The sequence below is a fragment of the Tympanuchus pallidicinctus genome, unplaced genomic scaffold (genome assembly GCF_026119805.1).
Source record: "Tympanuchus pallidicinctus isolate F22 unplaced genomic scaffold, pur_lepc_1.0 scaffold92, whole genome shotgun sequence".
Classification (NCBI taxonomy): domain Eukaryota; kingdom Metazoa; phylum Chordata; class Aves; order Galliformes; family Phasianidae; genus Tympanuchus; species Tympanuchus pallidicinctus.
Genome location: NW_026294816.1, coordinates 87,949 through 114,370, shown reverse-complemented (window position 1 = coordinate 114,370; position 26,422 = coordinate 87,949). Strand labels below are relative to the sequence as shown.

The following is a 26,422-nucleotide window of genomic DNA, read 5'->3' as shown; positions in this document are numbered from 1 at the left end:
GCGTAATGTTGGCATTCAGTGGTGGTGGCACCTATCTGGGGACAACGCCAGGGTAAGGGTGGTCCCTGATGGATGCCAAGCCAGAGCTGGGGGGACCTGATGAGGACCAGAGGGACCCTGGCATGGGGACGGGGCCACACTCACTCCTGGCAGCGGCTGTCGTGGCTGAAAATGCACTTCTGGAGGGTGTCGAGGGTGAGGAGGCTGAGGTCCTCCAGCATGTTTCGTCCCACCGGTCCCCCCGCTGCCTTCGCTGCAGCCCTCCACTTGGTCTGTAGGGCAGGGGATGTCAGTGGATGGGGTGTAAGGGTGGGTGGGGGTCAAGGATTGGGGTCAGGGTGGGGAATCGGGGTCTGAGCGAGGATCTGGGTGAGGGTCTGGGCATGGATGTGGGGGAGGAACCAAGGTCTGGGTGAGGATCCAGGTGAGGAACTGGGATGTGGATGAGGGTCTGAGTGAGGAACCAGAATCCAGGTGAGGAATGAGGATCTGAAACTAGAAAAAAGACTAGAAGCATCTTGAAACTAAATGATCGTTGTGGTCCTTTTCAACCCAGGCCATTCTATGATTCTATGGTCTGGGTGCAGGATGGAGTCAGGAATGAGGGTGTGGGTGAGGAACTGGGGAATGAGCGTGGATTTGGGTCAGGAATCTGAGTCTGGGCGAGGAGCTGGGGTTTGTATGGAGGTCTAGGTCAGGAAACAGGGCCTGGGTCAGGAATTTGGGTGAAGAACCAGGGTCTGGATGGGGATTTGGGGAAGGAATCCGGATCTGGATGCAGGATGATGAACAAGGGCTGGGTTGGTTTTGGGTTCTGGGTCAGGATTTGGGTAAGGAACCAGGGCCTGGGTGCAGGTCTGTGTCAGGGATGGGAGTCCAGGTGCAGGATGGGATCAGGAGTCAGCATCTGGGCCAGGATCTGGGCGAAGAACAAGGATCTGTGTGGGGATTTGGGTCAGGAACCAACATCTGGTTGAAGATCTGGGTGAAGAACCAGAATCTGGGTGAAGAACCAGAATCTGGGTGAAGAATCAGGATCTGAGTGAAGAATGGGGTCAGGAGCTGCGATCTGGGTGAAGATCCAGGTGAGGAACTGGGATCTGGGTGCAGGATGGGGTCAGGAGCTGGGATCTGGGTGAAGATCTAGGTGAGGAACTGGGATATGAGTGCAGGATGGGGTCAGGAGCTGGGATCTGGGTGAAGATCCAGGTGAGGAACTGGGATCTGGGTGCAGGATGGGGTCAGGAGCTGGGATCTGGGTGAAGATCCAGGTGAGGAACTGGGATCTGGGTGCAGGATGGGGTCAGGAGCTGGGATCTGGGTGAAGATCCAGGTGAGGAACTGGGATCTGAGTGCAGGATGGGGTCAGGAGCCGGGATCTGGGTGAAGATCCAGGTGAGGAACTGGGATCTGAGTGCAGGATGGGGTCAGGAGCTGGGATCTGGGTGAAGATCCAGGTGAGGAACTGGGATATGAGTGCAGGATGGGGTCAGGAACCAATGACTGGGTGAGGATTTGGGTCAGGGACCAGAATGTGGGTGAGGAACTGGGATGTGGGCGCAGGATGGGGTCAGGAACTGGGGGATCTGGGCGAGGATCTGGGTGAGGAACCAGGATCTGTGTGCAGATCAGGAATCAGGGTCTGGCTCACGTGCATGATGTGGGTGCTGCTGTTGAAGATGCTGATGTAGGACTTGAGGATGTCGAAGTGGAAGGCGGGTGTCAGCAGGCGCCGGTGCCGGGCCCATTTGTCCCCACGACTCAGCAGCAGCCCATCCCCTGTGCGGGACACTCAGCTCCATTCATGGGGGCACCCATGGGTGCTGCCTCCCCATCCCCGGGCACCCACTCACCCAGCCAGGGCTTGAGGAACCCGTAGAAGAGTTTGTCCTTGGGGGCAATGAAAGCTGCGGGACAGAGCACGGCGGGACACGGTCATATTTTTGGGATCTGGGGACCCTCGGGGACAGCTTGGTGGCCGCCATAGGATGCGCGTCTGGGCCCAGGCGACACCTCCAGGCGATGGCCATGGGGACCCATAGGTTGGTGTCCCCCACGTCCCCCCATGCCCACATCTTGGGTTACCTGAGGCCATCAGCACGGGGCGGAGGGTGTCGGGGTGGAAGAGGCGGAGGACCGGCAGCCATGGGGACACCCACCAGAGGCAGCCATGACGGTACTGTGCCACCATCTTGTCCACATCCTGCAGTCCTTCCTCCGTGTTCCGTGCCTGCGCCGTTAGGGACACACGTGGGGACACGCCTGGCTGTCCCCAGGGCTGCATCCAACCTTGGGGACGTGTTTGTCCCCAAGGTGATGGATGGGCTTGGGGTCACATTTCCATGCCAGCGCTGTGTCCCCTCTGTCACCCACCCGTGTGCCACTGTCACTTATCTATATGGCCACCCCCATGTCCCTGCTGTCACCCCCAGGGTGTCACTGCCCTGTCCCCACTGTCACTCCAGGTAACAACAGCCCAAGTGCCACTGTGCTGTCGTTGCCATCATCCCAAGTGCCACCACTCTGTCACCACTGTCCCCCCTCAGGTGTCACTGTCCTGTTCCTATCACCACCCCAAGTGCCACCACCCTGTCCCTGCTGTCATCCCAAATGCCACCACTTTGTCCCCCTTAAGTGTCACCACTTTGTCCCCCTTAAGTGCCACCACTTTGTCCCTGCTGTCACTCCCTAAGTGCCACCATCTTGTCCCCCCAACCCTGCTAAGTGCCACCACACCACACTACTGCTGCTGTCTCCCCTTAAGTGTCACTGCCCTGTCCCTGCTGTCACCCTCCAAGTGCCACCACCCTGTCCCTGCTGTGACCACTCCAAGTGTCACCTCTCTGTCCTCTTTATCACCCCCTAAGTGCCACTGCCCTGTCCCTGTTGTCACCCTAAGTGCCACCATCCTGTCCCCTCTGTCCCTGCTACATGCCACCACCCTATTGCTGCAATGCCCCCTCGAGGGCCACCACTCTGTCCTCTCTGTCACCCCATAAGTGTCACTGTCCTGTCCTTGCTGTCATCCCAGTTGCCACCACCTTGTCCCTCTGTCTCCCTTAGTGCCACCACCCTGTCCCTGCTGTCACCCCAAGTGCCATCACCTTGTCCCCCTGTTGCCCCATAAGTGCCAACATTCTGTCCCTGCTGTCGCTCCAAATGCCACCACCTTGTCCCCTCTGTTGCCTCATAAATGCCACCACCCCGTCCCTGCTGTCACTCCAAGTGCCACCACCCTGTCCCTGTCCCCGTTGTGACCTCCCCAAGTGCCACCACTCTGTCCCCTCTGTCCCCCCTAAGAGCCACCGCTCTCTCCCTACCATCACCCCAAATGCCACAACTTGGTCCCCTCTGTCACCCCATAAATGCCACCACCCCGTCCCAGCTGTCACCCCCATGCCACCCCCCACCCGCGCCCCCTCACCATCCCGGTGTGTCCCAGCAGCCAGCTGCGCCATGGTGGCAGAGGGAAGTGACGCAGCTGCTGGCAGGTGGCCCGGAAACGGGTGACAGCAGCCGCTGCATCCCTCAGCCAGACCACCAGCAGGGTCACCAGCAGGGCCACCAGCAGCCAGGACGGCACCATCATCACTGCTGGTGAGTGACACCAAACCAGGGGCGAAGGTCGGGGTGACGGTGTGACGTTGTTGTCATGTGGTGTCACCACGTGCCTCCCGGTGCCATTGTGCCACCGTGTGCGTCCCGGCGGCGTTGTCCCCTCCACGCGTGTCCCGGTGCCATCCTCACACCATCCATGTGTCCTGGAGGCTCCGTCCCTCCCTCCCTCCCCTTAATCCCTGTGCCTTCTGCATCCACCCCACCCCCACGCTGGGATCCAGTTCGACCAGTCGTGCAGGAGCTGGGTGTGACAGCGCTGTGTGCACCAATGCAGCAGGAACACGCGTGCACACGCGTGCATGTAGGCACCTGCGCGTGTGCATGTGTGCAAACGCGCGCCCCATGCCTGCACACGAGCTCACACACGCAAACCTCCCTTTCACAGACACCCATGCGCAGGCACGCACAGTGCACATACGTTGCACACATACGTGTGCACCCAGTGCACACACACATGGCACGCACATGTGCACACTTTGCCCCCCCCCCCCCCCGTGAGCACGCAGGGCACAGCGCCCACGTGACACCGCGGGGTGGGACAAAGTCCATAGGGCACCATGCTCTGCTCTGCTGCTGCTGCTGTTCTCCTGCTGCTGGCGGTGCTCAGCGCCCGCACCCAAGCAGGTAAGGGACACGGGGACACCGCGCTGCCTTGTGGCACCTCGACATGCCGCTGCCTGGCACCACGTGGCACCACACGGCACCACACGGCACCAACACTCAGCACCACATGGCACCACACGGCACCTCACAGAACCACGTGGCACCACATGGCAACACACACTAACACATGGCATCACATGGCACCACATGGCACCACATGGCACTGCATGGCACCACATGGCACCACATGGCACCACATGGCACCACATGGCACTGCATGGCACCATATGGCACCACATGGCAACACACGGCACCTCATAGAACCACGTGGCACCACATGGCACCACATGGCATCACATGGCACCACATGGCACAATTTGCTAACACCTGGAACTACATGGCATTGCATGGCACCACACGGCACCACACGGCATGACACACTAGCACATGGCACCACATGGCACCACATGGCACCACATGGCACCACATGGCACCATATGGCACCACATGGCAACACACGGCACCTCACAGAACCACATGGCACCACATGGCACCACATGGCACCGCATGGCACCACATGGCACTGCATGGCACCACACGGCACTGCATGTCACCATATGGCACCACATGGCAACACACGGCACTGCATGGCACCATATGGCACCACATGGCAACACACGGCACTGCATGGCACCATATGGCACCACATGGCACCACATGGCACCGCATGGCACCACATGGCACCACATGGCACCACATGGCACCACATGGCACCGCATGGCACTGCATGGCACCACATGGCACCACATGGCAACACATGGCAACACACGGCACTGCATGGCACCATATGGCACCACATGGCAACACACTAACACATGGCACCACATGGCATCACATGGCACCACATGGCACTGCATGGCACCACACGGCACAATTTGCTAACACCTGGAACCACACGGCATTGCATGGCACCACATGGCACCACACGGCACCACACACTAACAAACACATGGCATCACATGGCACCACGTGGCATCACATGGCATTGCATGGCACAACATGCTAACACATGGCACCACATGGCACCACATGGCACAGCATGCTAACACATGGCATCACACAGCATTGCATGGCACCACATGGCACCACACGGCACCACATGGCACCACATGGCACCACATGGCACAGCATGCTAACACATGGCGCCACACGGCACCCCACCCCACCCCACCCCCTTTTGAGGGGCCATTCCTCCCTTTTTTGGAGTCAATTCCTCCTTTTGGGGGTCCATACCCCTCTAATTTGGTTTCACATCCCCCCCCAATTTGGGAAACGTTTGCTCTTTTGGGGTGAATTCCCCCTTCTTTGGGTCGCCCCTCTCCAACTTTGGGCACATTCCTCCTTTTTTGGAGCTCATTCCCCTTTCCTCAGGTTCCTCCCCATGCAGTTTTGGGGGCATTTTCCTCATTTTGGGGTGCATTCCCCCCTCCCTTCCTATTTTTTTGGGGTACATTTCCCCATTTCTTTGGCTGCGCTCCCCTTTTCCTGCATTCCCCACTTATGGGCGCATTCCCAACCTCGGGGTGCACCCTCCCTTCCCCCCTTCCTCCCCATTTTGGGTGCATTCTCCCCTGTTTTGGCCGCTCATTCCCATCCCTGCGTGCATCCCTCCCCCCTTTTCAGCTCCATCCCCCCTTCCCTCGGGCGCATCCCTCCAATTTAGGATCCAATTTCCCCTTTTATTTTTTTGGGGAGGGGACGAGCATTTTCCCCATTTCTTTGTGTTCATCCCCCGGTTTTCATCTTCCTGCCCCATTCCAGTCTCACCTCCAGCCCTCCTCCCACGCCACATCTCCTCGTTGATCCCAATCCTACAATCCCTGGAGGTCGATGACACCCAGGACATCCCATCCCTGGTGCGGGCGCTGGGGGGCTGCGGGACCCCCGTGTGCCACACACTGCTTGGAGACCCCCCTCCCACCCCAAAGCCCATCCCCGAGCTCTGGACGCTGCTCGCCCACCTCCTCCACCCCACCACCACCGCAGAGCACGGCCTGGCGTTGGCACCCGACGGTTCCACCGTTGCGTTGGCACCGCTCTTCGCCGGCATCGAAGTGGGGCTGAAGAGGGCAGCGGGGGGGCCCGGCCCCATTGATCAACCCGACTGGGCTGCTCTGGATGCTCTCTACGCCGTCACCATCGCCGAAGCTCTTGGGACATCCTTCCTCATGGCCCGGCTCAACGGGACGGCCGCCCTGGGACCCGATGGCTGTTGGGATGATGTGGACAACCCACAAAACTTCACCCCGTCGGGTCCCCCGTCGCTCGTCCCCGACGCTGTCGCCAACGGGGCGATGGATGGGGTGCTGTTGGGCACACGCTTGGCTGAAGAACCCATCCCACTCTCCGTCCTATTCCGGAGATATTATGGTGTGGAGAATGGGATCATAAGAGGGTGGCCTCACAGCAGCCGCCGGCGTCAGGATTTCGGGGCGCTGACGGCAGTGGGGAAGTTGGAGGAGGAAGTGGTGGCGATGCTGAGGGTACTGAGGGGGCTGTCACCCACCCGTGAGCTCCTGGAGGAATTTGGGGAGGAGGAGGAGGCGGGCATCGCTCATCGGGCAGCACGGGAGTTCATGGAAGTCTATGTTGGTGAGTAGGGGCCCAAAGTGAAGGATGGGGTGGGAGGTGGGTGGTGGGATGGGGGCAGGGATGGGTGCTGGGAACGGTGTTGGGATGGGTGATGGGATAAGAGGAGGGAACGGTGTTGAGATAGGTGTTGAGATGGGGGCTGGGATGGGTGCTGGGTGCTGGGATGGGTGGTGGGAACAGAGATCAGGTGAATGTTAGGACTGATGGTGGGATGGGGACAGGGATGGGTGCTGGTGTGGGTGGTGGATGATGGGTGGTGGGAATGGTGGTGGGTGCTGGGGTGGATGTTGGGATGGGTGATGTTTGCTGAGATGGGTGCTAGGAATGGCTGGTGGGTGCTGGAATGGCTGGTGGGAATAGGAAGGGTGCTGAGTGAAGCCGGGGACATCCCAGGGGAGGTGTCACTGTGCTCATGGTGACACACGGAATGGTGTGGCCAAATACCAGTGTGTTCCCTGGATGGACACCACTGAGTCCCCAGGTGGTAGATTTTGGGTAGACACCTCTTTATCCCCTGGATGGACGCCGGTTTGCCTCTAGCTGGTGGTCCCTGGATGGACGTTGCCACGTCCCCTAGGTGGATATCAGTGCATCCCCAGTTGGTGGCCCAAGGATAGGCACCATCACGTCCCCTGCACGGATACTGCTTTGTCTGTAGTCGGTGGCTCATGGATAGGCAACACCACATCCCCTCGCTGGTCACCGGTGTGTCCCCACATGTCAGGTTTTTAGATGGACACACCAGTGTCCTCCAGAGGGGTGTCCCTGGATGCTGGACAAAGCCATGGCAGCCAAGGGCAGATTCTCCCTGTCCCCTGGACAAGGTGACCCCAGGTGGACTCAGCAATATCCCCAAACCAAGGAACTCCCCAAACTCCACATTCCCAAAACCAAATACACCCCCACAATCAACCCCTGCCTTCCCTCGCAGAGTGCCCAGCCATCATCCCCCGCTGCATGTGGGGCGCCCGTCCCTATCGGGGCACCCCCAGCCCCTTGTCCCCACCTTTGGGTTCCATCTACATCCACCACACCTTCGTGCCCAGCGCCCCATGCCGCTCCTTCGCCGCTTGCGCCCGCGACATGCGCTCCATGCAGCTCTTCCACCAGGACACCCGTGGCTGGGATGACATCGGCTACAGGTGAGACTGGTGTCACAGTGAACCCACCACGGTCCCTGTGACTGGAGGGGGATGTAGGGTTGACCAAGGTAGGGTTGATCAACACAGAATTGACCAACATTGGGTTGACCAGCATTGGGTTGACCAATATCGGGTGGACCAACGTTGGGCTGACCAACATCGGGTTGACCAACATTGGGTTGACCAGCATTGGGTTGACCAGCACTGGGTTGGCCAACATTGGGTTGACCAATATTGAATTGACCAACATGGGGTTGACCAACATTGGGTTGACCAATATTGGGTTGACCAGCATTGAGTTGACCAATATTGGGTTGACCAACATTGGGTTGACCAGCATTGGGTTGACCAGCATTGGGTTGGCCAACATTGTGTTGACCAGCACTGGGTTGGCCAACATTGGGTTGACCAATATTGAATTGACCAACATGGGGTTGACCAACATTGGGTTGACCAATATTGGGTTGACCAACATTGGGTTGACCAACACTGGGTTGACCAATATTGAGTTGACCAATATTGAGTTGACCAACACTGGGTTGACCAATATTGGGTTGACCAACACTGAGTTGACCAATATTGGGTTGACCAACGTTGGGCTGACCAACATTGGGTTGACCAACACTGGGTTGACCAGCATTGGGTTGACCAACATTGGGTTGACCAACATTGAGTTGACCAATATTGAGTTGACCAATATGGGGTTGACCAGCATTGGGTTGACCAATATTGGGTTGACCAACGTTGAGCTGACCAGCATTGGGTGCCCACAGCTTCGTGGTGGGTTCGGATGGATACCTGTACCAAGGCCGAGGTTGGCACTGGGTGGGTGCCCATACCAGAGGTCACAACACCAAGGGTTACGGAGTGGGCTACGTGGGCAACTTCTCAGCCAGCTTGCCAGATCCCCAGGCCATCGCTTTGGTGCGCGATGGCCTCATACCGTGTGCCGTGAGGGCTGGGTGGCTCCACCAGAACTACACTCTGCATGGCCACAGGCAAATGGTGAACACCAGCTGCCCCGGGGATGCCCTGTTCCAGGAGATCCAAACCTGGCACGGCTTCAAGGTGGGCACTGGGTCCTGTGACGTTGCTGGGGTCGGGGTTCTGGCTCACTCTGGTGTGCCGGAGATGGAGGGTTGGGGGAAGCGTGGGGGATGCTGGGGATGACCATGGTTCCTTGTCTTCTCTTCAGTGAGGATTGGCCCCATGGGTGCTGGTCCGCGTGGGTGCTGCGAAGGTTGGATCCCGGTCTGCATGGATGGTGGTCTGATGGGGGACAGACGGACGCCGTAAGAACTCGATCCCAATGATTCCAATCTGCGTGGAGCCTGGCCCATGAGGATGCCAACCCAATGAAGTCAGACCACGTGGACCCCAGGCTGCGTGGACAACAACCCAATGGATATCAGACCAGACGGACCCTGGTCTGTACAGATCCCAACCCAATGAATTCCAGATCAGAAGTTCCCCAGTCCGCATGGAGCCCAACTCAGTGATGTCAGAACAGATGGACTCTGCTCCATATGGACTCCAACCCAACGAATTCCAGACCGGAAGGATCCCAATCCACGTGGACCCCGACCCAAGGATGCCAGACCGGGACACCAGTCTCCAGAACGGGGTGGACCAGTCCTGGCTTGCTCCCAACAGACCATGGCCCATGGCCTCAAACATCCCATAATAAAGTCAGGATAGCTGCTTGGGGTGACCTCTGGAGAGCAGGAGGGAAACTGAGGCACGGGCCGGGGAGGCAGAATGGGGCTCTACATGTGTACCCACAATCCTTGTGCCTCCCTTACAGCACAAGGGGAGAATCCAGACGCAGCCCACCCTGAGGACACCCATGCCCACCCCAGACCTTTCAGGGCTCGCCCCCCCCTCGCTCAGCCCCTGCAGGACCCCATAAGCCGTGTGTGCACACAGCGCTCCAACACCTCCATCTCCGATTCCTGTTCACTCTGAAACCTAATGACAGCCTTTACTCCGGTCACCGCTGTGACCCCAACACCCGGTGCTCTGGGGGGGAGGTGGGGGGGGGCTCAGCTGCTCGGTGCCCCCCCGGGGCTGTGGCCGAACGTTATCCATTCGGGCTGGGCGCACAGATAACATCATTGGGGCAGAGGCGGAGGTGAGGGTGTGACTGAAACTCCTGCTGGGTCACATGGGGAAGCCACGGCAGGAACCGGGTGTCAGAGGAGGCAGCGAGCGGCGAGGTATGGCGGGGTTGGGGGCACAAGGAGGGGGGGGAGGATGGGAGAGGTGGAACCCCAAGGGGACGCTCCATCCCTGGGAGCAGCTGTGGGGATGTGGGGTGCTGGGGTGAGCAGCACTGTGCTGATGGGGTGCTGGGGTGCCGCTACATGGGACAGTTTGCACCCCAAAGACCCCGAAAGTTAGCAGCACCCCATGGGCCCCAAAAGCACTGGCATCACCCCCAGGGTGGGGGTGCATCCCTGAAGGTGGGGGCGCCCTCCCTGGGTCACCCTTTGGGTGCTGACCCCTAAATTGATGGGCGCCTGCAGCCCGTGGTGTCACCACGATGAGGATCGTCCAAGCCCCACGAGCAACCCCTTAGTGCTGCGTTCACCCTCGGGTCTCCCACCCTCGGGCGGGGGTCTCCCACCCTCGGGGCTCCCCCCCAGCCCGGTGTGGGGCCATGCACAGGGTGCAGATGGCGGGAGGAAACGAGGCAGAGACGCGCGGGGGGGGGGGGGGAAGCGCGGCAGCCGCAGCCGCGGAAGCATCGTCGGCACCGCCTGCGCCCGGGGATGGGGTGGCAGTGGGGCCACCCACAGGTGTCACCCTACAGCGCTGTCACCGCGCCCCGCTGGCTCTGTGTCTCAATCTGATACTCATCCCAGGATTGGGATGGTGCAAAGGGATGGGGGTCGGCGTGTCCCACGGATATGGGGTCGGGGGGTGCCACCCTGTGGCCACCCCGCGGCCGCCCAGCGCCCATCCTCGGATATCTTCATCCTGGCACCCCTCTCGGTTTGGGCAGCCCACCCTGGCAGTCCCACCTGGGGGTTGTTCTCCGCTCCCCATTCACCCCCCCCTCCACCCTGGCACCCCCTTTATGGGTCCCCTCGTTCTGGGAGGGGGTTGTGGGCAGGCAGGGGCACCCAAATAGGGGCGTGCAATGGGGCATAGATGTAGGGGTGTCCCAATAAGGGTGTCTGGGTGTGTGTGGAGGGGTCTTCAAGGAGGTGCTGATGGTGTGTGCCAGGAGAGGGGCAATCAAACAAAGGAATCTGAGTGGGGGTTCCTGGATGAGGTGTCCTGGATTTGGGCACTCGATTAGGAGCGTGCAATTGGGGTGTCAATATAGGGGTGCCCCAATAAAGGCACCTGGATGGGGGGTGTTGTGATGTGGGTGCACCGTGAGGAGTGCTTGGATGGAGGCACAGAAATAGGGGGTGCTGGGGGGGGGGGGGAACTCCTATGGGGGTGCCCACAAAGGGGTGACCCAGTTTGGGATTTTTGGATAGGGGCACACAAATTGAGGTGCCTGGGGGGTGGGTGTGCAGATAAGGGCACCCAAACAGGGGAGCTGAGATGGGGGTACCCCTACAGGGATGCCCACGCAGGGGTAACCCAGTAGGGGTGTGCAAATGGGGCAGTGATATTGGGTGCCCCAATGAGGGTATCTGGATGGGGGTGTTCAGATAGAGCCCCCCAGATAAGGGAAACCCGTACAAGGGTGCCTGAATGGAGTGTCCTGGGTGAGGGTACTGAAATGTGGGCACCCCCGGAAGGGATGCTTGGATGGGGGCACCCAAATTGGGGTGCTGGAAACCACACAGGGATGATCATACACGATTGAACCCAATAGGGGTTCCTGGGTGCCTGGGTGGGGGTGCCTGGATACGGGTACCCAAAAAGAGGTGTGCAAATGGGGTAGCAATACCAGAGTGCCCCAAAATGGAGGTGTTGAGATAGAGAGTCCCCAGGTTAGGGCACCTGTTATGGGGATGCCTGGATGGGGGCACCCAAATAGGAGTGCTGGAATTGGGGTGCCCCAGTGGGAATGCTTAGACAGCGGGACCAAAATAGGGGTGCTGGAAGGTAGATGCCCAAATTGGGATGCCTGGATAGGAGTGCCTGGATAGGGGTACTTGGGTGAGGGCACCTAAATTGAGGTGCTGGGATGGGGGTGCCTGGATAGGGTACCCAAATTGAGGTGCTGGGATGGGGGTGTCTGGATAGGGTTCCGAAATTGTGGTGCTAGAACTTGGATGCCCAAATTGGAGTGCCTGGATAGGAGTGCCTGGATAGGGGTGCTTGGGTGAGGGCACCCAAATTGAGGTGCTGGGATGAGGGTGTCTGGATAAGGCACCCAAATTGAGGTGCTGGGATGAGGGTGTGTGGATAGGGTACCCAAATTGAGGTGCTGGGATGAGGGTGTGTGGATAGGGCACCCAAATTGAGGTGCTGGGATGGGGGTGTGTGGATAGGGCACCCAAATTGAGGTGCTGGGATGAGGGTGTGTGGATAGGGTTCCGAAATTGTGGTGCTAGAACTTGGATGCCCAAATTGGAGTGCCTGGATAGGGGTGCTTGGGTGAGGGCACCCAAATTGGGGTGCTGGGATGGGGGTGTCTGGATAAGGCACCCAAAATGAGGTGCTGGGATGAGGGTGTGTGGATAGGGTACCCAAATTGTGGTGCTAGAACTTGGATGCCCAAATTGGGGTGCCTGGGTAGGGGTCCCCCAATAGGGACGACTTGGATGAGGGCATTCAAACTGGGGTGCTGCGATGGGGGGCACCCAAATTGGAGTGTTGGGATAGGAGTGCCCAAATTGGGGTGCCTGGGTACGGGTGCCCCAGTAGGGGTGCTTGGATGAGGACACCTAAGTTGGGGTGCTGGGGCGGCTCACTCCATCCCACAGATGGAAGTGGAGAAGCCCCCCCAAAACGCTGAGCCACCAACGCTGCTGAAGACGTACCGATGGCGAACGGCAGCAGCCGTGGGCGAGCGGGACCCCGAGCGGTGCAGTGCGACCCCGGGTGGTCGGCACTGGAGCCGGCTGCAGGGCTGGAAGCGTTCCTACAGCCAACCCGAGTCTGAGAGCCTCGACGACGGCGTTGGGAAGGGCAGCTCCAACCTGGGGGCACCCAAAGCCAGTGCCCGTCGGTCCCTCTTCCAAAGGGCGTTCTCGGCGCCCTCCAAGGTGGTCAAGGAGCCACGCAGCTCCGAGGGTGGCAAAGGCACCCTGCAGAAGTACCTGCGCTCTGTGTCCAAGAAGAAGGGATATGTGGAGAACGGGGCCAGGGCTGAGAAGGGGTCCCACGAGGGCATCCCAGGTATGGGGGTGTTTGGGGTGGTGGGGATGGGGGTGCGATGGGAGTGGGATTGGAATGAGACGGGGATGGAATGAGGATGAGGTGGGAGCGGGATGGAGATGAGGAGGGGGGTGGGATGGGGATGTTGTTGGGGGTGGGGATGGGGATGAGATTGGGGAGGATGGGGGTGGGATGGAGATGGAGATAGAATGGGATTTGTGTGGGGAGGAGCTGGGATTGAGGAGGGGATGGAAGGGGTACGAGATGGAAGTGGGATGGAGATGGAGATGGGGGTGAGGTGGGGATGGGAATGGGGATGGAGTTGGGGGTGAGGATGGGGATGGAGTCAGGGGTGAGGATGGGGATGTTGTTGGGGACAGAGAGGGGATGAGATGGGAGAGGAATGGAGATGGAATGGGAATGGGATGGGGGTGGAATGGAGATGAGGATGGGAGTGGGATGGAAATGGGGGTGGTGGTCGTGGGCTGAGGTGGAGATGGGTGATGGTTTGGGGTGCAGAGCCTTGTGGGTGCTGGTTGGGTGTGATGGGTGGTGATGCTGGATGAAGGATTGTGATGAGCGATGGGGAAAGATGGTGGAGAAGGGGCTGGAGGGACAGTGGGCGGTGGGCAGCGGAGACGGATGATGGGTTGGAGGAAGAAGAGCTGGGTTTGATGGGTTGGCAGGCAGTGGGGATGGGTGACAGTCTGGAAAGCACAGGGTAACGGGATGCGCTCCTCAGCATCACCGCAGCAATGGCGGTGCGGCCACAGCCACATCCCCTGCCATCCTCATGGTAGCACCTCCACGGCCACTTGTCCTCCAGCATCGCCACACCAGCGGTGACACGACAGCCATGTGGCCTTTGGCATCACAGCCCCCATGATGGTGGCACGGCAGTGTCCCCGTGTCCCCCGGCTCCGCCACCCCAACCATACGACACTGTCACACCTACTGCAGCACAGTCACAGCTGCACTAAATGCCAACCATGGGACACGGGGACACAACGAGGGCCCTTGGGTGCTCCTGACCCCTCTGCTCCACCCCCCTCCCCCCCCCCAGCCCCAGAGAGCACCCACGGCGCCCCCTCCACCCCAATGCCTCCAGCACCAGATGTCACAGTGTGGGACGTCTCCAACTTCTCACTGGTAGACAGACAGCTGATCCACGTGGGTCGGGACGAGGAGGTGAGGACCTCTGGTGTTATGGGGTGCACGGGGCGCTGGGCATTTGGTCCCTGACCCCCTCTCTGCATCCTCAGACTTCAAGCAGGAACAGGAACCGGACCGGCAGCTCTGAGAGCAGCAGCCCTCACCCACTGGGTGGCAGGAGGGACACCGGTGAGCCGACGACGCGGGGCGTTTGCACGCACTGGTGCAAGCTCCAATGCAGCTCCCGGGGCTGCCAGGAGCCACACCACGCCGTGCGCTTTGCTTCCCACCACGCACCGCACCGTGCCCTGCGCTGCGCACCACGCCACGCGCAAACGCCTCCGTGCTCTGCGCCATGCCCTGCGCACCGTGCACCACCGCGCCGTGCGCCGCATCCTGTGCCCCTGTGCACCCTGTGTTCTGTGCCCCAACGCCACGCACGTCGCCCTGCGCCCCACTCGCGTGTCTCGTGCTGTGGATCTTGCACTGCATGTTGTGCCCCACGCCCCGGTGCGGAGGAAGCCCCCTGCGCGAGGCCCTCCGTGCGCCCTCACCGCTTCCTCCCTGTGCGCTGATCCTCCCGATAAAGGCTTCCTTGCCACCATGGGCCCCCGTCGCTGGCTGTTGTGTGTGGCGCACGGTGAGACCCCAAGCCCAGCTTGAGCCTCCTGCACCCACCAGCGGGCTGCACCCAATGCGTGGCCGTGCTTCCTTCTGCTTTTTGGGGAGGTGGGTGCCGCACCCCGTCGTGGTTTTGGGGTCTAACCTGGGCTGCCCCGACAGACACCGAGGAGAGGAGTGCGAGGGCAGCGGGGAAAGGCACCGACAGCGACGGCTCCACCACCTCGCAGTTCAGCAACGTGAAGGTGGGTCCCGGTGTCACCCACGGGTGTCACACTGTACCTCAGGGTCACCCCGTTGTCCCTCCATCCCCACCCTACAGGGACTGTTGTGGAAGCGACTGCGGGAGCGGAAAGGTCGCATCGTGCCCAAAAATGAGAGCTCAGCGGCGGTCGGCACAGATGGAGAAAGGTATGAAGGCGGTGGGGACAGCGTGGGGGCAGCGTGGAGGGTCTTTGGTGACAGCTGTGTCTGCCACAGAGCCCCGAGCCGCAGCGGCTCCCGCGAGTCCCTGCTGCCAGCACCCAGCGCAGCCGAGCTGGACCTCAGCGGGGAGAATGTCATCGTGCGTCCTGTGCACGGCAGCGTCGTGGGCGAGAAATTCTGCTTCCAGGTAATGGTGCTGGGGGAAGGGCAAGGCGAGCAGCCCATACACACAGCCTATAGAGGCACCCAAAGTACCCCAGGGTACCCTGCGGAGTCACCCAGAGCACCCCAGAAATCCTGGATGTGCATCCAGAGCACCCAGGGCACTCTGTAGAGGCACCCAGGGCACACAGGGCACCCTATCAGGGCGCCAAAGGTACCCTGGACCCTATAGAGGCACCCAGGGCACCTCAGCACAGGCCCCCAGGTGCCCCCTGACCCCCTCCCTGTCTGCAGATCATCACAGGTGGGCACAGCCACTCCTTCGGGTGCAGCTCCTTGGCTGAACGCGACCGCTGGATTGAGAACCTGCGCCGCACGGTGCAGCCCAACAAGGTGGGACCCTCAGGGACCCCCCACAGGCCCTGTCCCCATTGTGTCCCCTTGTGTCCTGCTGTCCCTCTGTGGATTTGGCCGTCCTCTTGTGTCCTGGGGTATTTGGCCGTCCATATCCCTGTGTCTCCTCCCATCCCTCGTATCCCCTCCAGCCCCCTGTGTTCCCTCCAGATCGCATATCCCCTCTTGTCCCCAAGGCCACTTTGTTTCCCCTGTGACCCCTCCTGTCCCCAAGGCCTCCTCCTATCTTCCATGTTCCCTCATGTCCACCAGGTCCTCTCCTATCCTGTCCACTCCCCTCATGTCCCCAGTGCCACGTCCTGTCCCCCATATCATAGAACCACAGGATCATAGAGTGGGCTGACTTGAAAAGGACCACAGCAGTCATCGAAATCCTTTCCCCCATGCTCCCTCATGTCCCCCAAGTCCTCATTTCCCCCTTGCGTGCTCCACATCCCCTTATGTCCCCAATTCCCCTCCATGCCTCCCGTGTACCCTCCTGTCCCCCAAGTCCCCTCCTGTCCCCAGTGCCAACTCCTGTCCCTCATGTCCTCTCCTGTCCCCTATGCCCCCATTTCTCCTTCTTCCCCCAGTGTCCCCTCCTGTCCCCCATGTCTTCTCCAGTCCTACTTCCCTTTCCAGTCCCACGCCCCCATCTGTTCCACGTCTCCTCCTGCCCCTCATCTTCCTTCCTGTCTCCACTGCCACCTCCTGTCCTGTGGATACGGGTGCCCTCCTATCCCCCATGCCTCCATGTCCCCTCCTGTCCCCCAAGTCCCCTCCTGCCCTCAGTGTCCCTTCCTGCTCCCTGTGTCTAATCCAGCCCTCCTTTCCCATCCAGTCTCACATCCCCACCTGCCCCACGTCCCCTCCTATCCCCCCACGTCCCCACCGTCCCCTCCCATCCCCAGGACAACTGCGAGCGCCTGGAGCTGGGGCTGAGCCTGTGGGTGTACGAGGCACGAGACCTGCCGCCCCGCCGCCGCCTGCGGTGTCACCTCCAGCTGGACGGCACGCTCTACGCCCGCACCACTGCCAAAGCGGCCGGTCCCGACGGCGAGCTCTTTTGGGGCGAGCTCTTCCAGCTGGCCGCCCTCCCGCCCTCCCAAGCCCTCACCCTCTCGCTTTACCGTGACGATCAGGGCCACCCCAGCCAGCCGGTGGCATCTGTCACCGTCCCTTTGGCCGAGCTGGCGGCTGCCCGGCAGCCCTTGGAGCGCTGGTACCCGTTGAGCAGTCATGGAGGCGACGAACGGGCGCCGGCGGTGCGGGTGCGCGGGAGGTACCGGGAGGTGAGGGTGCTGCCCATCGTACGCTACAAGGAGCTGGCTGAGTTCATCACCTTCCACTATCGGGAGCTGTGCGCCTGCCTGGAGCCCACCATCGCCGTGAGACACAAGGAGGAGCTCGCCGGAGCCTTGGTGCGCGTCCTGCAGAGCACCGGGAAAGCCAAGGTAGAGCGGATGGTGGCCGTGGTGGGATGGACACGGTGGTTGGGGTGGGAGATGGTTGTGATGGGGTGGATGTTGGGGTGGAGGGAGGGATGGATGCGCCCAAGTTGTGGTGGATGTGATGGCTGGGGTGCAATGGGTGATGACCGAGGTGGAGGGTTGTGGTGGTTGGGGTTGGGATGGGAATTGGATGGATGATGGCTACGGTGGGGTAGATGTGGTGGTTGGGGTGGGATGGACACGGTGGTTGAGGTGGGGTGAGGGTGGGATGGGAGATGGTTGTGGTGGGGTGGATGTTGGGATGGAAGGAGGGATGGATGTGCCCAAGTTGTGGTGGATGTGATGGTTGGGGTGCGATGGGTGATGATCGAGGTGGAGGGATGTGGTGGTTGGGGTTGGGATGGGGATTGGATGGATGATGGCTACGGTGGGGTAGATGTGGTGGTTGGGGTGGGATGGACACGGTGGTTGGGGTGGGGTGAGCGTGGGATGGGTGATGGTTGTGATGGGGTGGATGTTGGGGTGGAGGGAGGGATGGATGTGCCCAAGTTGTGGTGGACGAGATGGTTGGGGTGCGATGGGTGATGACCGAGGTGGAGGGATGTGGTGGTTTGGAATTGAATGGGTGATGGCTACGGTGGGGTAGATGTGGTGGTTGGGATCAGAGGGACACGGTGGTTGAGGTGGGGTGAGCATGGGATGGGTGATGGTTGTGGTGGGGTGGATGTTGTGGTTGGTTTGGGATGGGAGTGGGATGGGTGAAAGCTGTGATGGGACGGACATGGTGGTTGGGGTGGGATGGAGGGAGGGATGGATGTGCCCGAGTTGTGATGACATGATGGCTGGGGAGGGAGGGGTGATGGCCAAGTTGGGGGGGATGTGGTGGTTGGGGTGGGATGGGGGTGGAATGGGTGATGGTTGCAGTGGGGTACATGTGGTGGTTGGGGTGGGAAGCATGATGGCCACAGTGGTTGGGGTGGGATGGAAGAGAGATGGACGTGCCCAAATCGTGATGTACATGATGATTGGAGTGGGATGGGGGAGGGATGGGCGATGGCTGTGGTGGCATGGATGTGGTGGTTGGGGTAGGATGGGTGATGGCCACAGTGGGGTGGACACGGTGGTTGGGGTGGGATGGAGATGGAATGGGTGCACCCAAATTGGGGTGGGCATGATGGTTGGGGTGGGATGGGATTGTGAGGGGGGTGGGGTGGGGTGGACAGTTGGGCTGCGTTGAATTTGGTTGGGATGGGATGTGTTGGCATGGCATTGTGAGTGGGGTGGGGTGGGAGGGGATGGGATGGGGTGCAGTGGGATGGGATGGGAGGGGATAGGAGGGGATGGGACAGGAGGGGATGGGATGGGATGGGATGGGATGGGGTGGGATGGGATGGGAGAGGAGAGGATGGGGTGGGATGGGATGGGATGGGATGGGATGGGATGGGATGGGAGAGGATGGGATGGGATGGGATGGGATGGGATGGGATGGGATGGGATGGGATGGGATGGGATGGGATGGGATGGGGTGGGGATGGGATGGGATGGGGTGGGGTGGGGTGGGGATGGGATGGGATGGGGTGGGGTGGGGTGGGATGGGGATGGGGATGGGATGGGATGGGGTGGGATGGGGTAGGATGGGATGGGATGGGATGGGGTGGGGATGGGATGGGATGGGATGGGGTGGGGTGGGGATGGGATGGGATGGGGTGGGATGGGGTGGGATGGGATGGGGATGGGGATGGGGATGGGATGGGATGGGGTGGGATGGGATGGGATGGGATGGGGTGGGATGGGATGGGGTGGGGTGGGGATGGGATGGGATGGGATGGGGTGGGGTGGGGATGGGATGGGATGGGATGGGATGGGATGGGATGGGATGGGATGGGATGGGATGGGGTGGGGATGGGATGGGATGGGGTGGGGTGGGGATGGGATGGGATGGGGTGGGGTGGGGATGGGATGGGGTGGGGTGGGGTGGGAAATACAATTCAAGAGCACTTCAGGAGATCCCAGCACTGCCCAGGCCAGGCTGCCCAATCCACACCGAGCCCATGGGTGCTCCCCAACATCCGTCCCACAGGAGTTCCTCATTGACCTCGGGGTGGCCGAGTTGGATCGCTTTGACGATCGGGAGTCGCTCATCTTCCGAGAGAACACGTTGGCCACCAAAGCCATTGACGAATACATGAAGCTGGTGGGGGGCAAATACCTCCAGGACACGCTGGGTACGAGCAGCTGTTATGGGGTATTATGGGATGTTATGGGGGGCTGGCATGGGCAGGAATTGCTTCATGAGGCATTCCAGGCTATGGGACAGCCCCAGGATCTATGCGGCGTTGTCCCATGGCAGCGACGGCTCGGTCCCCTCATTGCCTTTCTCCTGGTGCCCAGGTGAGGCTGTGGCCCAGCTCTGCTCCTCGGATGACAGCTGTGAAGTCGATCCCAGCAAATGTGGTGGCCCCGACCTCTCAGACAACCAGAACAACCTGCGGCAGGTCTGCGAGGAGACCCTGCAGCGCATCGCCGCATCCTGCGAGTGAGGAACAGCCCCGTGGGGGCACGGGGGTGGGCATCTGCACGGAGGTGGACCTGAGGGCAGGAAAGGGGCTGGGAGCCGGCACAGGCAATGGGGCAGGTATGGGGGACTTGGGGGTGGGCATCAGAAAGGATGTAGGGACAAGTCTGGGGACAGATGAGGGGCAGGGATGGAGATAGGCGCCGTCCCTGGGACGGACGTGGTTATGGGCAGCAGGAAGGACATGGGGACGTGTTTTGGGACAGGGATGGAGACAGGCACCACGACCATGGCGATGGGCACTAAGAGTGACGTGGGGGCAACTCTGGGGATGGACGCAGGGGACAGGGATGGAATTAGGCACCATCCCTGGGATGGTCACAGTGACCAGCAGCAGGAGGGACAGCGGACAAGTCTGGGAACAAATGTGGGGACAGGAATGGAGACGGGCACCACGGTGATGGGCAGCAGGAAATACAAGGGGGGTGGATTTGGGGGACAGGCATGGGGGATCAGCATGGGGACAAGCACAACAACGGCGGGCACCACGTCCCACAGCACACCATGGTGGCACGCAGGGGACACCAGAGTCACCCACCCACCCCGTCTGTCCCCACAGCACCTTCCCGGCGGAGCTGGGCGAGATCTTTGCAGCGTGGCAGGAGGAGTGCGCGGCTCGGGGCAAGGCGGCCATAGGGCAGCGCTTGGTCTCAGCCTCGCTCTTCCTGAGGTTCCTCTGCCCCGCCATCATGTCCCCGAGTCTCTTTGGCCTCGTCCAGGAGTACCCGAGCGAGGCCACCGCTCGTACCCTCACCCTGGTGGCCAAGGTCATCCAGAACCTGGCCAACTTCACCACGTACGTCACGGCACATCACCCCACGGGGAAGATATGGGGCAGCAGAGGTGTCCCATGGGGCAGTAGGGATGCCTTCAAACACCTTGGGGCAACGTGAACGTCCCTGATGGTCTATGGGGCTACTAGAACCTCCCTTATGTGCTAAAGGGCAACAGGGATGGACCCTACAGCCCGTGGGGCAGCAGGGGCTGTACATCCTTAACATGCCATGAGGCAGCAGGGATGTCCCTAATACACCATAGGATGACAGGAATGTCCTTGGAACTCCATAGGGGTGCTGGAACCTCGCCCTACATGCCACGGGGCAGCGGGGATGGACCTTACCAACTTTGGGGCACCAAGGATGCTGTGGGGCAGCAGGGATGTCCCCAAGGGGCCACGTGAGCCAAGAAGCACGTGGTTCTGGTGGTGGCCCGTGGGTGACTGGCCACCATGGTCCTCAGGTTTGGTGAGAAGGAGGCCTACATGGGCTTCATGAACGAGTTCCTGGAGCACCACTGGAGCACCATGACGGCCTTCCTGGGGAGCGTGGCCAGCCCTGAGAGCAGCGGCCATGTGGCCACCTATGATGGCTACGTGGACCTGGCCCTGGAGCTTGCCACCCTCCACCTCCTGCTCTGCGATATCTTCTCCAGCCTGAACCAGGTGCCACCTCCATGTCCCCAAGGGTGGCTAGAGACATGGGCCTCCTTCTTCTCTCTATGTGCAGGGCTGGGTGCTCGCAGCCCCGTGGGTGTCACTGCCCCATGGGTGTCACTGCCCCACTGCCACCCCATGGCCCCACGACGTCCCATTTTGTCCCATCAGGCCACACAGGAAGAGCTGGAACCTCTACCCACCATCCTCAATGCCATCAGGGAGGGAACACCGGTCCCTGTCTCCGTCCAGCTCAGCTCCATCACAGAGCGAAGGTAACGAAGGGGAACAAGGGACACACGGGAGCAGTGGGGACATGTGAGGCCGGAGGGGTGACACCAGGAGCAGTCTGGGGTGGCTCTGGTCCTGGTTGGCTCCAGGGGGACTCTAGGATTTAGGTGGGTGAGGGACCATGGGGACCTTTTGGTGGAGGAGAGGAGCACGGTGAGCTTTTAAGGGTAATGAGACCACGGGAATGTTTTTGGGTAGGCCATGGGTGGTGGGGCTGTGGGGGACCCTTTGGAGGTGACAGGAAAATGGGGGCTTTTTAGGGGTGGTGGGACCGTGGGGGAGCCTTTGGGAGTGAGAGGATAAAAAGAACCTTTTGGGGAATGGTGATGGGGGATTCTTTGGTGGGTGAGAAGAATATGGGGACAATTGGTGGGCAATGGAACCACGGAGACCTTTAGAGGTAGGGCCATGGGACCCTTCGGGGAGGGACACAGGGATCTTTAAGAGCAGAGCCATTGGAACTCTTTGGTGGGTGACATCTTGGGGATGTGGGGGTGGGGACAACTAGGGGACGGTTGTGGCCACAAGTGGCTTAGGGATGACTCTGGTCCAGGCTGGGTTCAAGGAACAGTTCTGATCCCAGATGGTTTTAGGACATTTTTCTTCTCTTGGATGGCTCCCATGAATGGTTCTGGTCCAGGATGGGGATGGTTCTGATCCCAGACGGGTTCAGCTCTGATCCCAAAAGAGGTTTGGGGTCCTTCACCTCCCCGATACCCCGCAGCTCGGAGAGCTTCAAGCCGGGCTTCGTGCCGCCGCGGGACCTGAGCAAGCACAGCCCTCTCATCAAGAGCCAATCGCTCATCAGCATCCGCCGCGTCCGCAGCCGGGAGGACGGGACGGATGCGGAACCGCCGCCGGTACCGGTGCCGTCACCACCATCCAGTCGTGAGCGCAGGAATGTGCAAAGAACCCAAAGCGTCCCGGCACAGAACAAAGCCGCCCGGCGTCTGCGCAAGCAGAGCAGCGTTGAGCACGTGGTGGAAACAACGGGAGGGGATGGAGCGAGGTCCTGCGCGCACCGCGAGGGCGCCGTGAGTCCCCCAGGGCTGTTGGGCTCCGTGGAGGGCCGTCAGCCCGTGGGGTTACATGAGTGCAGGGATCTGTCGGGAGTGATGGGATGGCAGGGAGCTTCCGGTGGAGGATGGGAGCATGGGGTCGCTTTGGGCAGAATAGGATCATGGAGAAGTTTTGGGGTAAGGCCGTGGGGATCCTTCGGTGGGGGATGGGGCCATGGGGACCTTTTGGTGGAGGACAGAAGCACGGTGAGCTTTTAAGGGTAATTGGGACCATGGGGATGTTTTTGGGTAGGCCATGGGTGGTGGGGCTGTGGGGGAGCCTTTGGAGGTGACAGGAACATGGGGACTTTTTGGGGGTGGTGGGACTGTGGGGGAGCCTTTGGAGGTGACAGGAACATGGGGACTTTTTGGGGATGGGGGAACCTTTGGAGGTGACAGGAACATGGGGAATTTTTGGGGATGGTGGGGCTGTGGGGGAGCCTTTGGAGGTGACAGGAACATGGGGACTTTTTGGGGGTGCTGGGACCATAGGAACGTCTTGGGACAGGGCCAAGGGGACACTTTGACGGTGGAGGAACTATGGTGACATTTCAGGGCAGGGCCATGGAGGACTTTTGGTGGAGGACGGGATCGTGGGGACACTTTGGCGACGAAAGGATCGTGGAGAGCTTTAGGGGTTAGGGCCATGGGGACACTTTGGTGGAGGACAGGGCCATGAGGACCCTTTGGTGATGGTGGTACCATGGGAAGCTTTTAGGGAGCGGCCCTTTGGGGGTGACAGGACCGTGGGGATCTTTTAGGAGCCAGGCAATGGGGGTAGTTTGGGGCAGGACTACAGAGGGTTCTTTGGTGGGTGAGGGGACCATGGGGACCTTTTGAGGGTGAGAGAGGTGTGGAGATGCTTTGGGAGTGACATGTTCTTGTGGATCCTTTGGGGATGAAGGGATCATGAAGACCCCTGAGGGTCTGTCCGTGGGATCCTATTGGGGAGACAGGGCCGTGGGGACACTTTGGTGGGTGGCATGGCTGTGGGGACTCTTCTGTGGGTGGTGGGTCCATGGATCTGCTCGGCAGCAGGGCCATGGGGACCTTTTGAGACAGGACCAAGGGTACCTTTGGGGGTGACAGGAACACGGGGACACTTTCAGGATGGAAGGACCATGGAGATCTCTCCACGATGCGGTCCTGGGGAACCCCGAGCATGGGGATATTTTGGGGATGACAAATCCACAGAGACTCAGTGGGGAGGACAGGACCATGGGGACAACAGGGCCATGGAGATCCACTGGATCCATGCCCACGGATCCACTGGAGAAGACGGATCCATTGAGGAAGTCAGATCCATGGGGACCCTTTGGGGATGATAGAGCCACGTGAACCCATTGGGGATGAGGTCCAGGAGGGACGGCATTTCCACTGGGACCCATGGAAGATGATGGGACCCTGGGGACCCCTCAATGCATAGAGACCCTTTGGGAATGACAGACCCACGGGGATGAGATGCCCATGGGGACATTTTGAGGTCACCACAGCCTCAGTGTGCAGCCCCCCGCCCTGCTGCACACCCAAGGGTGCTGACACTGACCTGTGCCCCGACGTTGTAGGGCCGCTCAAAGCTTCGCCCATCGGTGTCGCTGCCACGTAAACCCACGGTGCCGTGGCAGCGCTACGCTGAGGAGGTGTCAGTGGCACAGGGTGAGCTCTACGCCATCCGCCCGCTGGAGAAGGTAACCTGGGGAGCACGGCGCCAGGATGGATGGCACCCATAGGGACACCGTGCTGACACCCGTCCTCGTGTCCCCAGCAGCACGGGAGGCAGATCGAGGCGCTGCGGAAGGAGGTGGCTGAAAGCCAGGAGAGGCTGCGGGTGATGGAGGAGAAGGTGAGGGAGCTGGAGGGCGAGAAGTGTGGGCTGCAGCAGGAGCAGGGCCAGCACCGAGAGCTGCTCGAGCGCCTGCGGCTGCAGCTGGAGGAGAGCAACGCACGGACGGCCAACCTGGGTGCCAGGTGGGTGTCACCAAGGCACGGGTCCCCAAAACCCCAATTTTCCCGAAGCCCAGGCGTCCCTGAAGGCTCGTTGTCCCCACAACCCCGGTGTCCCCAGAGTCTCAGTGTCCCCAAGGCCTGGATATCCCCAAAACCCTGGTATCCCCAAAGCCTGACTTTTGCCCGCGTGTGTTCCCAAATCTTTGGTGTCCCCAAAGCCTTGATGTCCCACCAGCTTTTACATCCCCAAATCCCATATGTTCCCAAATCCTGGGTGTCCTCAAAACCTCAGCGTCCCCAAAGCTGTGGTGTCCCCAAAGCCTCAATATCCCCATACCCTCAATCAAATCTTCGGGGCCTCAAATCTTTGGGGCTCACCTGCGCTGTTTTAGGCTGACGGCAGCTGAAGGGACCCGCAAGAAGGACCTGGAGAGGCTGAAGGCAAGCGAGGACCGGGGCAGAGCGCTGGTAAGACACTGGGACCCTGGAGATAGGGACAAGGACAGGGCCACGTGGTGGTGGTGGCGCTGACGAATCCCCTGGCAGGAGAACAGGCTGGTGGCACTGGAGAGGGAGCACGGCGAGCTGCAGGATGCCATCGCCCGGCTGCTGCGCCACCCCGGCAGGATGGGACGGCGTCCACAGAGCCGGGACGAGGGTGGGGATGAGGGACAGGCCACCAGTGTGTGACTTTGGATGTCACCGCGGCACGGCTGTGTCTCCCAGGTCCTGATCTCAATGGGTTTCTGTCCCTCAGCAATAAATGTTGTTGGTGTCACTGTGACTTGGTGCTGGTTGGGTTCTGTCACCATTCTGGGCTCTGTCCCCAGTGCCATTCTGTTTCTACTGTCACCCTGTCCCCAACCGTGGGGACATTGTGGGGCAAAGCCAGGGGGGGCCCTGTGGTGAGTGATGAGAGCATGGGGACCTTTTGAGGGTGTTGGAACCATGGCAACTCATCTAGGGGTGATGAGACCATGGGGAACCCTATGGGACACGGCAATGGGGACCACTTAGGAACGCCGAGTCCATGGGAACCTTTTGGGGGTGACGGAACCCTGGGGACTCCAGTGAGTGAGAGGACCATGAGGACCCTCTGGTGGGTGATGGGACCATGGGGATCTTTTGGTGGAAGACAGGACCATCTGGGGATGAACCTTTGGGGATGCCGAGTCCACGGGGGTGTTTTGGGGGTGACAGGACCATAGGGACCCTCTAAAAGCAACAGAACCGTGGGGACTCGGGTGGGTGATGGGACCATGGAGATGTTTGGGTGGGTGCACAGGACCACGAGGACCTTTTGGGGCAGAGCCACGCAGAGCCTCTGGTGGGCAATGGGACCATGGGGACCTTCGGGGACCGTGAGCACACTTTGGGGCTGACAGGATGACGGGGACCCTTTGAGGGGTACAAAGGGGCACTCGAGGATCCTTTGGGTCAGGACTGTTTTGAGAGGTGACATCTCCTTTGGAGAAGATAGAACCATGGAAACCCTGCCATGACGGGGGCACGTCCATGGGGAACCATAGCAAAAGGCCACGGGGGGCGAAAGGGCCGCGGGGGACCCTTTGTGGGGGTGATGGGACCGCATGCATCCCTCGCGCAGCCCATTC

General features: G+C 60.6%; 3 protein-coding genes and 1 long non-coding RNA gene across 18 annotated transcripts; 3 read left to right on the top strand and 1 right to left on the bottom strand.

Annotated features, from left to right (window-relative positions):
- Positions 1 to 80: 80 nt before the first annotated feature.
- LOC128074704 (ultra-long-chain fatty acid omega-hydroxylase-like) lies at positions 81 to 3,668 on the bottom strand. 4 transcript variants are annotated; one of them, XM_052670761.1, is made up of 6 exons: positions 3,425 to 3,668; positions 2,086 to 2,230; positions 1,854 to 1,907; positions 1,577 to 1,779; positions 1,396 to 1,433; positions 1,211 to 1,271 (listed from the first exon to the last, which is right to left on the bottom strand). In XM_052670761.1, exons 1-5 carry the CDS (start codon positions 3,587 to 3,589, stop codon positions 1,428 to 1,430), a joined length of 573 nt encoding a protein of 190 aa, XP_052526721.1. In that variant the 5' UTR covers positions 3,590 to 3,668; the 3' UTR covers positions 1,211 to 1,271; positions 1,396 to 1,427. The 4 variants fall into 4 exon arrangements, with proteins under 4 accessions (XP_052526718.1, XP_052526720.1, XP_052526719.1 ...); XM_052670758.1 differs by lacking the exons at positions 1,211 to 1,271; positions 1,396 to 1,433 and adding an exon at positions 81 to 272 and having other exon boundaries at positions 1,652 to 1,779; positions 3,425 to 3,647; XM_052670760.1 differs by lacking the exon at positions 1,396 to 1,433 and having other exon boundaries at positions 1,158 to 1,371.
- LOC128074705 (uncharacterized) lies at positions 451 to 1,518 on the top strand. 3 transcript variants are annotated; one of them, XR_008203337.1, is made up of 3 exons: positions 451 to 474; positions 1,148 to 1,271; positions 1,396 to 1,518. It is a non-coding gene; the product is annotated as an uncharacterized LOC128074705 (long non-coding RNA). The 3 variants fall into 3 exon arrangements; XR_008203335.1 differs by lacking the exon at positions 451 to 474 and adding an exon at positions 906 to 1,004; XR_008203338.1 differs by lacking the exon at positions 451 to 474 and adding an exon at positions 1,052 to 1,085.
- A 456-nt stretch (positions 3,669 to 4,124) lies between the features above and the next one.
- PGLYRP2 (peptidoglycan recognition protein 2) lies at positions 4,125 to 9,728 on the top strand. Of its 3 annotated transcripts, XM_052670755.1 has the most exons (5): positions 4,125 to 4,242; positions 6,043 to 6,873; positions 7,805 to 8,015; positions 8,789 to 9,083; positions 9,211 to 9,325. In XM_052670755.1, exons 1-5 carry the CDS (start codon positions 4,176 to 4,178, stop codon positions 9,211 to 9,213), a joined length of 1,407 nt encoding a protein of 468 aa, XP_052526715.1. In that variant the 5' UTR covers positions 4,125 to 4,175; the 3' UTR covers positions 9,214 to 9,325. The 3 variants fall into 3 exon arrangements, with proteins under 3 accessions (XP_052526715.1, XP_052526716.1, XP_052526717.1); XM_052670756.1 differs by lacking the exon at positions 8,789 to 9,083 and having other exon boundaries at positions 9,211 to 9,728; XM_052670757.1 differs by lacking the exon at positions 9,211 to 9,325 and having other exon boundaries at positions 7,920 to 8,015; positions 8,789 to 9,077.
- Positions 9,729 to 10,138: 410 nt separating this feature from the next.
- On the top strand, positions 10,139 to 25,593 carry RASAL3 (RAS protein activator like 3). Of its 8 annotated transcripts, XM_052670747.1 has the most exons (21): positions 12,210 to 12,225; positions 12,351 to 12,405; positions 12,447 to 12,487; positions 12,640 to 13,322; positions 14,365 to 14,489; positions 14,564 to 14,642; positions 15,237 to 15,319; positions 15,397 to 15,485; positions 15,555 to 15,687; positions 15,957 to 16,055; positions 16,967 to 17,509; positions 19,587 to 19,731; positions 19,898 to 20,042; positions 20,641 to 20,877; positions 21,321 to 21,522; positions 21,685 to 21,788; positions 22,529 to 22,838; positions 24,428 to 24,550; positions 24,628 to 24,830; positions 25,202 to 25,277; positions 25,356 to 25,593. In XM_052670747.1, exons 4-21 carry the CDS (start codon positions 12,908 to 12,910, stop codon positions 25,497 to 25,499), a joined length of 3,255 nt encoding a protein of 1,084 aa, XP_052526707.1. In that variant the 5' UTR covers positions 12,210 to 12,225; positions 12,351 to 12,405; positions 12,447 to 12,487; positions 12,640 to 12,907; the 3' UTR covers positions 25,500 to 25,593. The 8 variants fall into 8 exon arrangements, with proteins under 8 accessions (XP_052526706.1, XP_052526709.1, XP_052526707.1 ...); XM_052670749.1 differs by lacking the exon at positions 12,447 to 12,487 and having other exon boundaries at positions 12,126 to 12,225; positions 12,351 to 12,446; XM_052670748.1 differs by lacking the exon at positions 12,210 to 12,225 and having other exon boundaries at positions 12,305 to 12,405; positions 12,447 to 12,514; positions 12,626 to 13,322.
- Positions 25,594 to 26,422: the final 829 nt, after the last annotated feature.

Coding starts and splice junctions, on each gene's coding strand:
- LOC128074704 (XM_052670758.1), bottom strand. CDS start 3,589: ATGATGGTGCCGTCCTGGCTGCTGGTGGCCCTGCTGGTGACCCTGCTG. Junction 1,780..1,853: donor GTTCCTCAAGCCCTGGCTGG/GTGAGTGGGTGC, acceptor TGTCCCGCACAG/GGGATGGGCTGCTGCTGAGT. Junction 273..1,651: donor GCAGCACCCACATCATGCAC/GTGAGCCAGACC, acceptor CCTGCCCTACAG/ACCAAGTGGAGGGCTGCAGC.
- PGLYRP2 (XM_052670755.1), top strand. CDS start 4,176: ATGCTCTGCTCTGCTGCTGCTGCTGTTCTCCTGCTGCTGGCGGTGCTC. Junction 6,874..7,804: donor GTTCATGGAAGTCTATGTTG/GTGAGTAGGGGC, acceptor CTTCCCTCGCAG/AGTGCCCAGCCATCATCCCC. Junction 8,016..8,788: donor TGGGATGACATCGGCTACAG/GTGAGACTGGTG, acceptor GGGTGCCCACAG/CTTCGTGGTGGGTTCGGATG.
- RASAL3 (XM_052670746.1), top strand. CDS start 12,908: ATGGAAGTGGAGAAGCCCCCCCAAAACGCTGAGCCACCAACGCTGCTG. Junction 15,688..15,956: donor GCGAGAAATTCTGCTTCCAG/GTAATGGTGCTG, acceptor CCCTGTCTGCAG/ATCATCACAGGTGGGCACAG. Junction 20,878..21,320: donor AACCTGGCCAACTTCACCAC/GTACGTCACGGC, acceptor CATGGTCCTCAG/GTTTGGTGAGAAGGAGGCCT.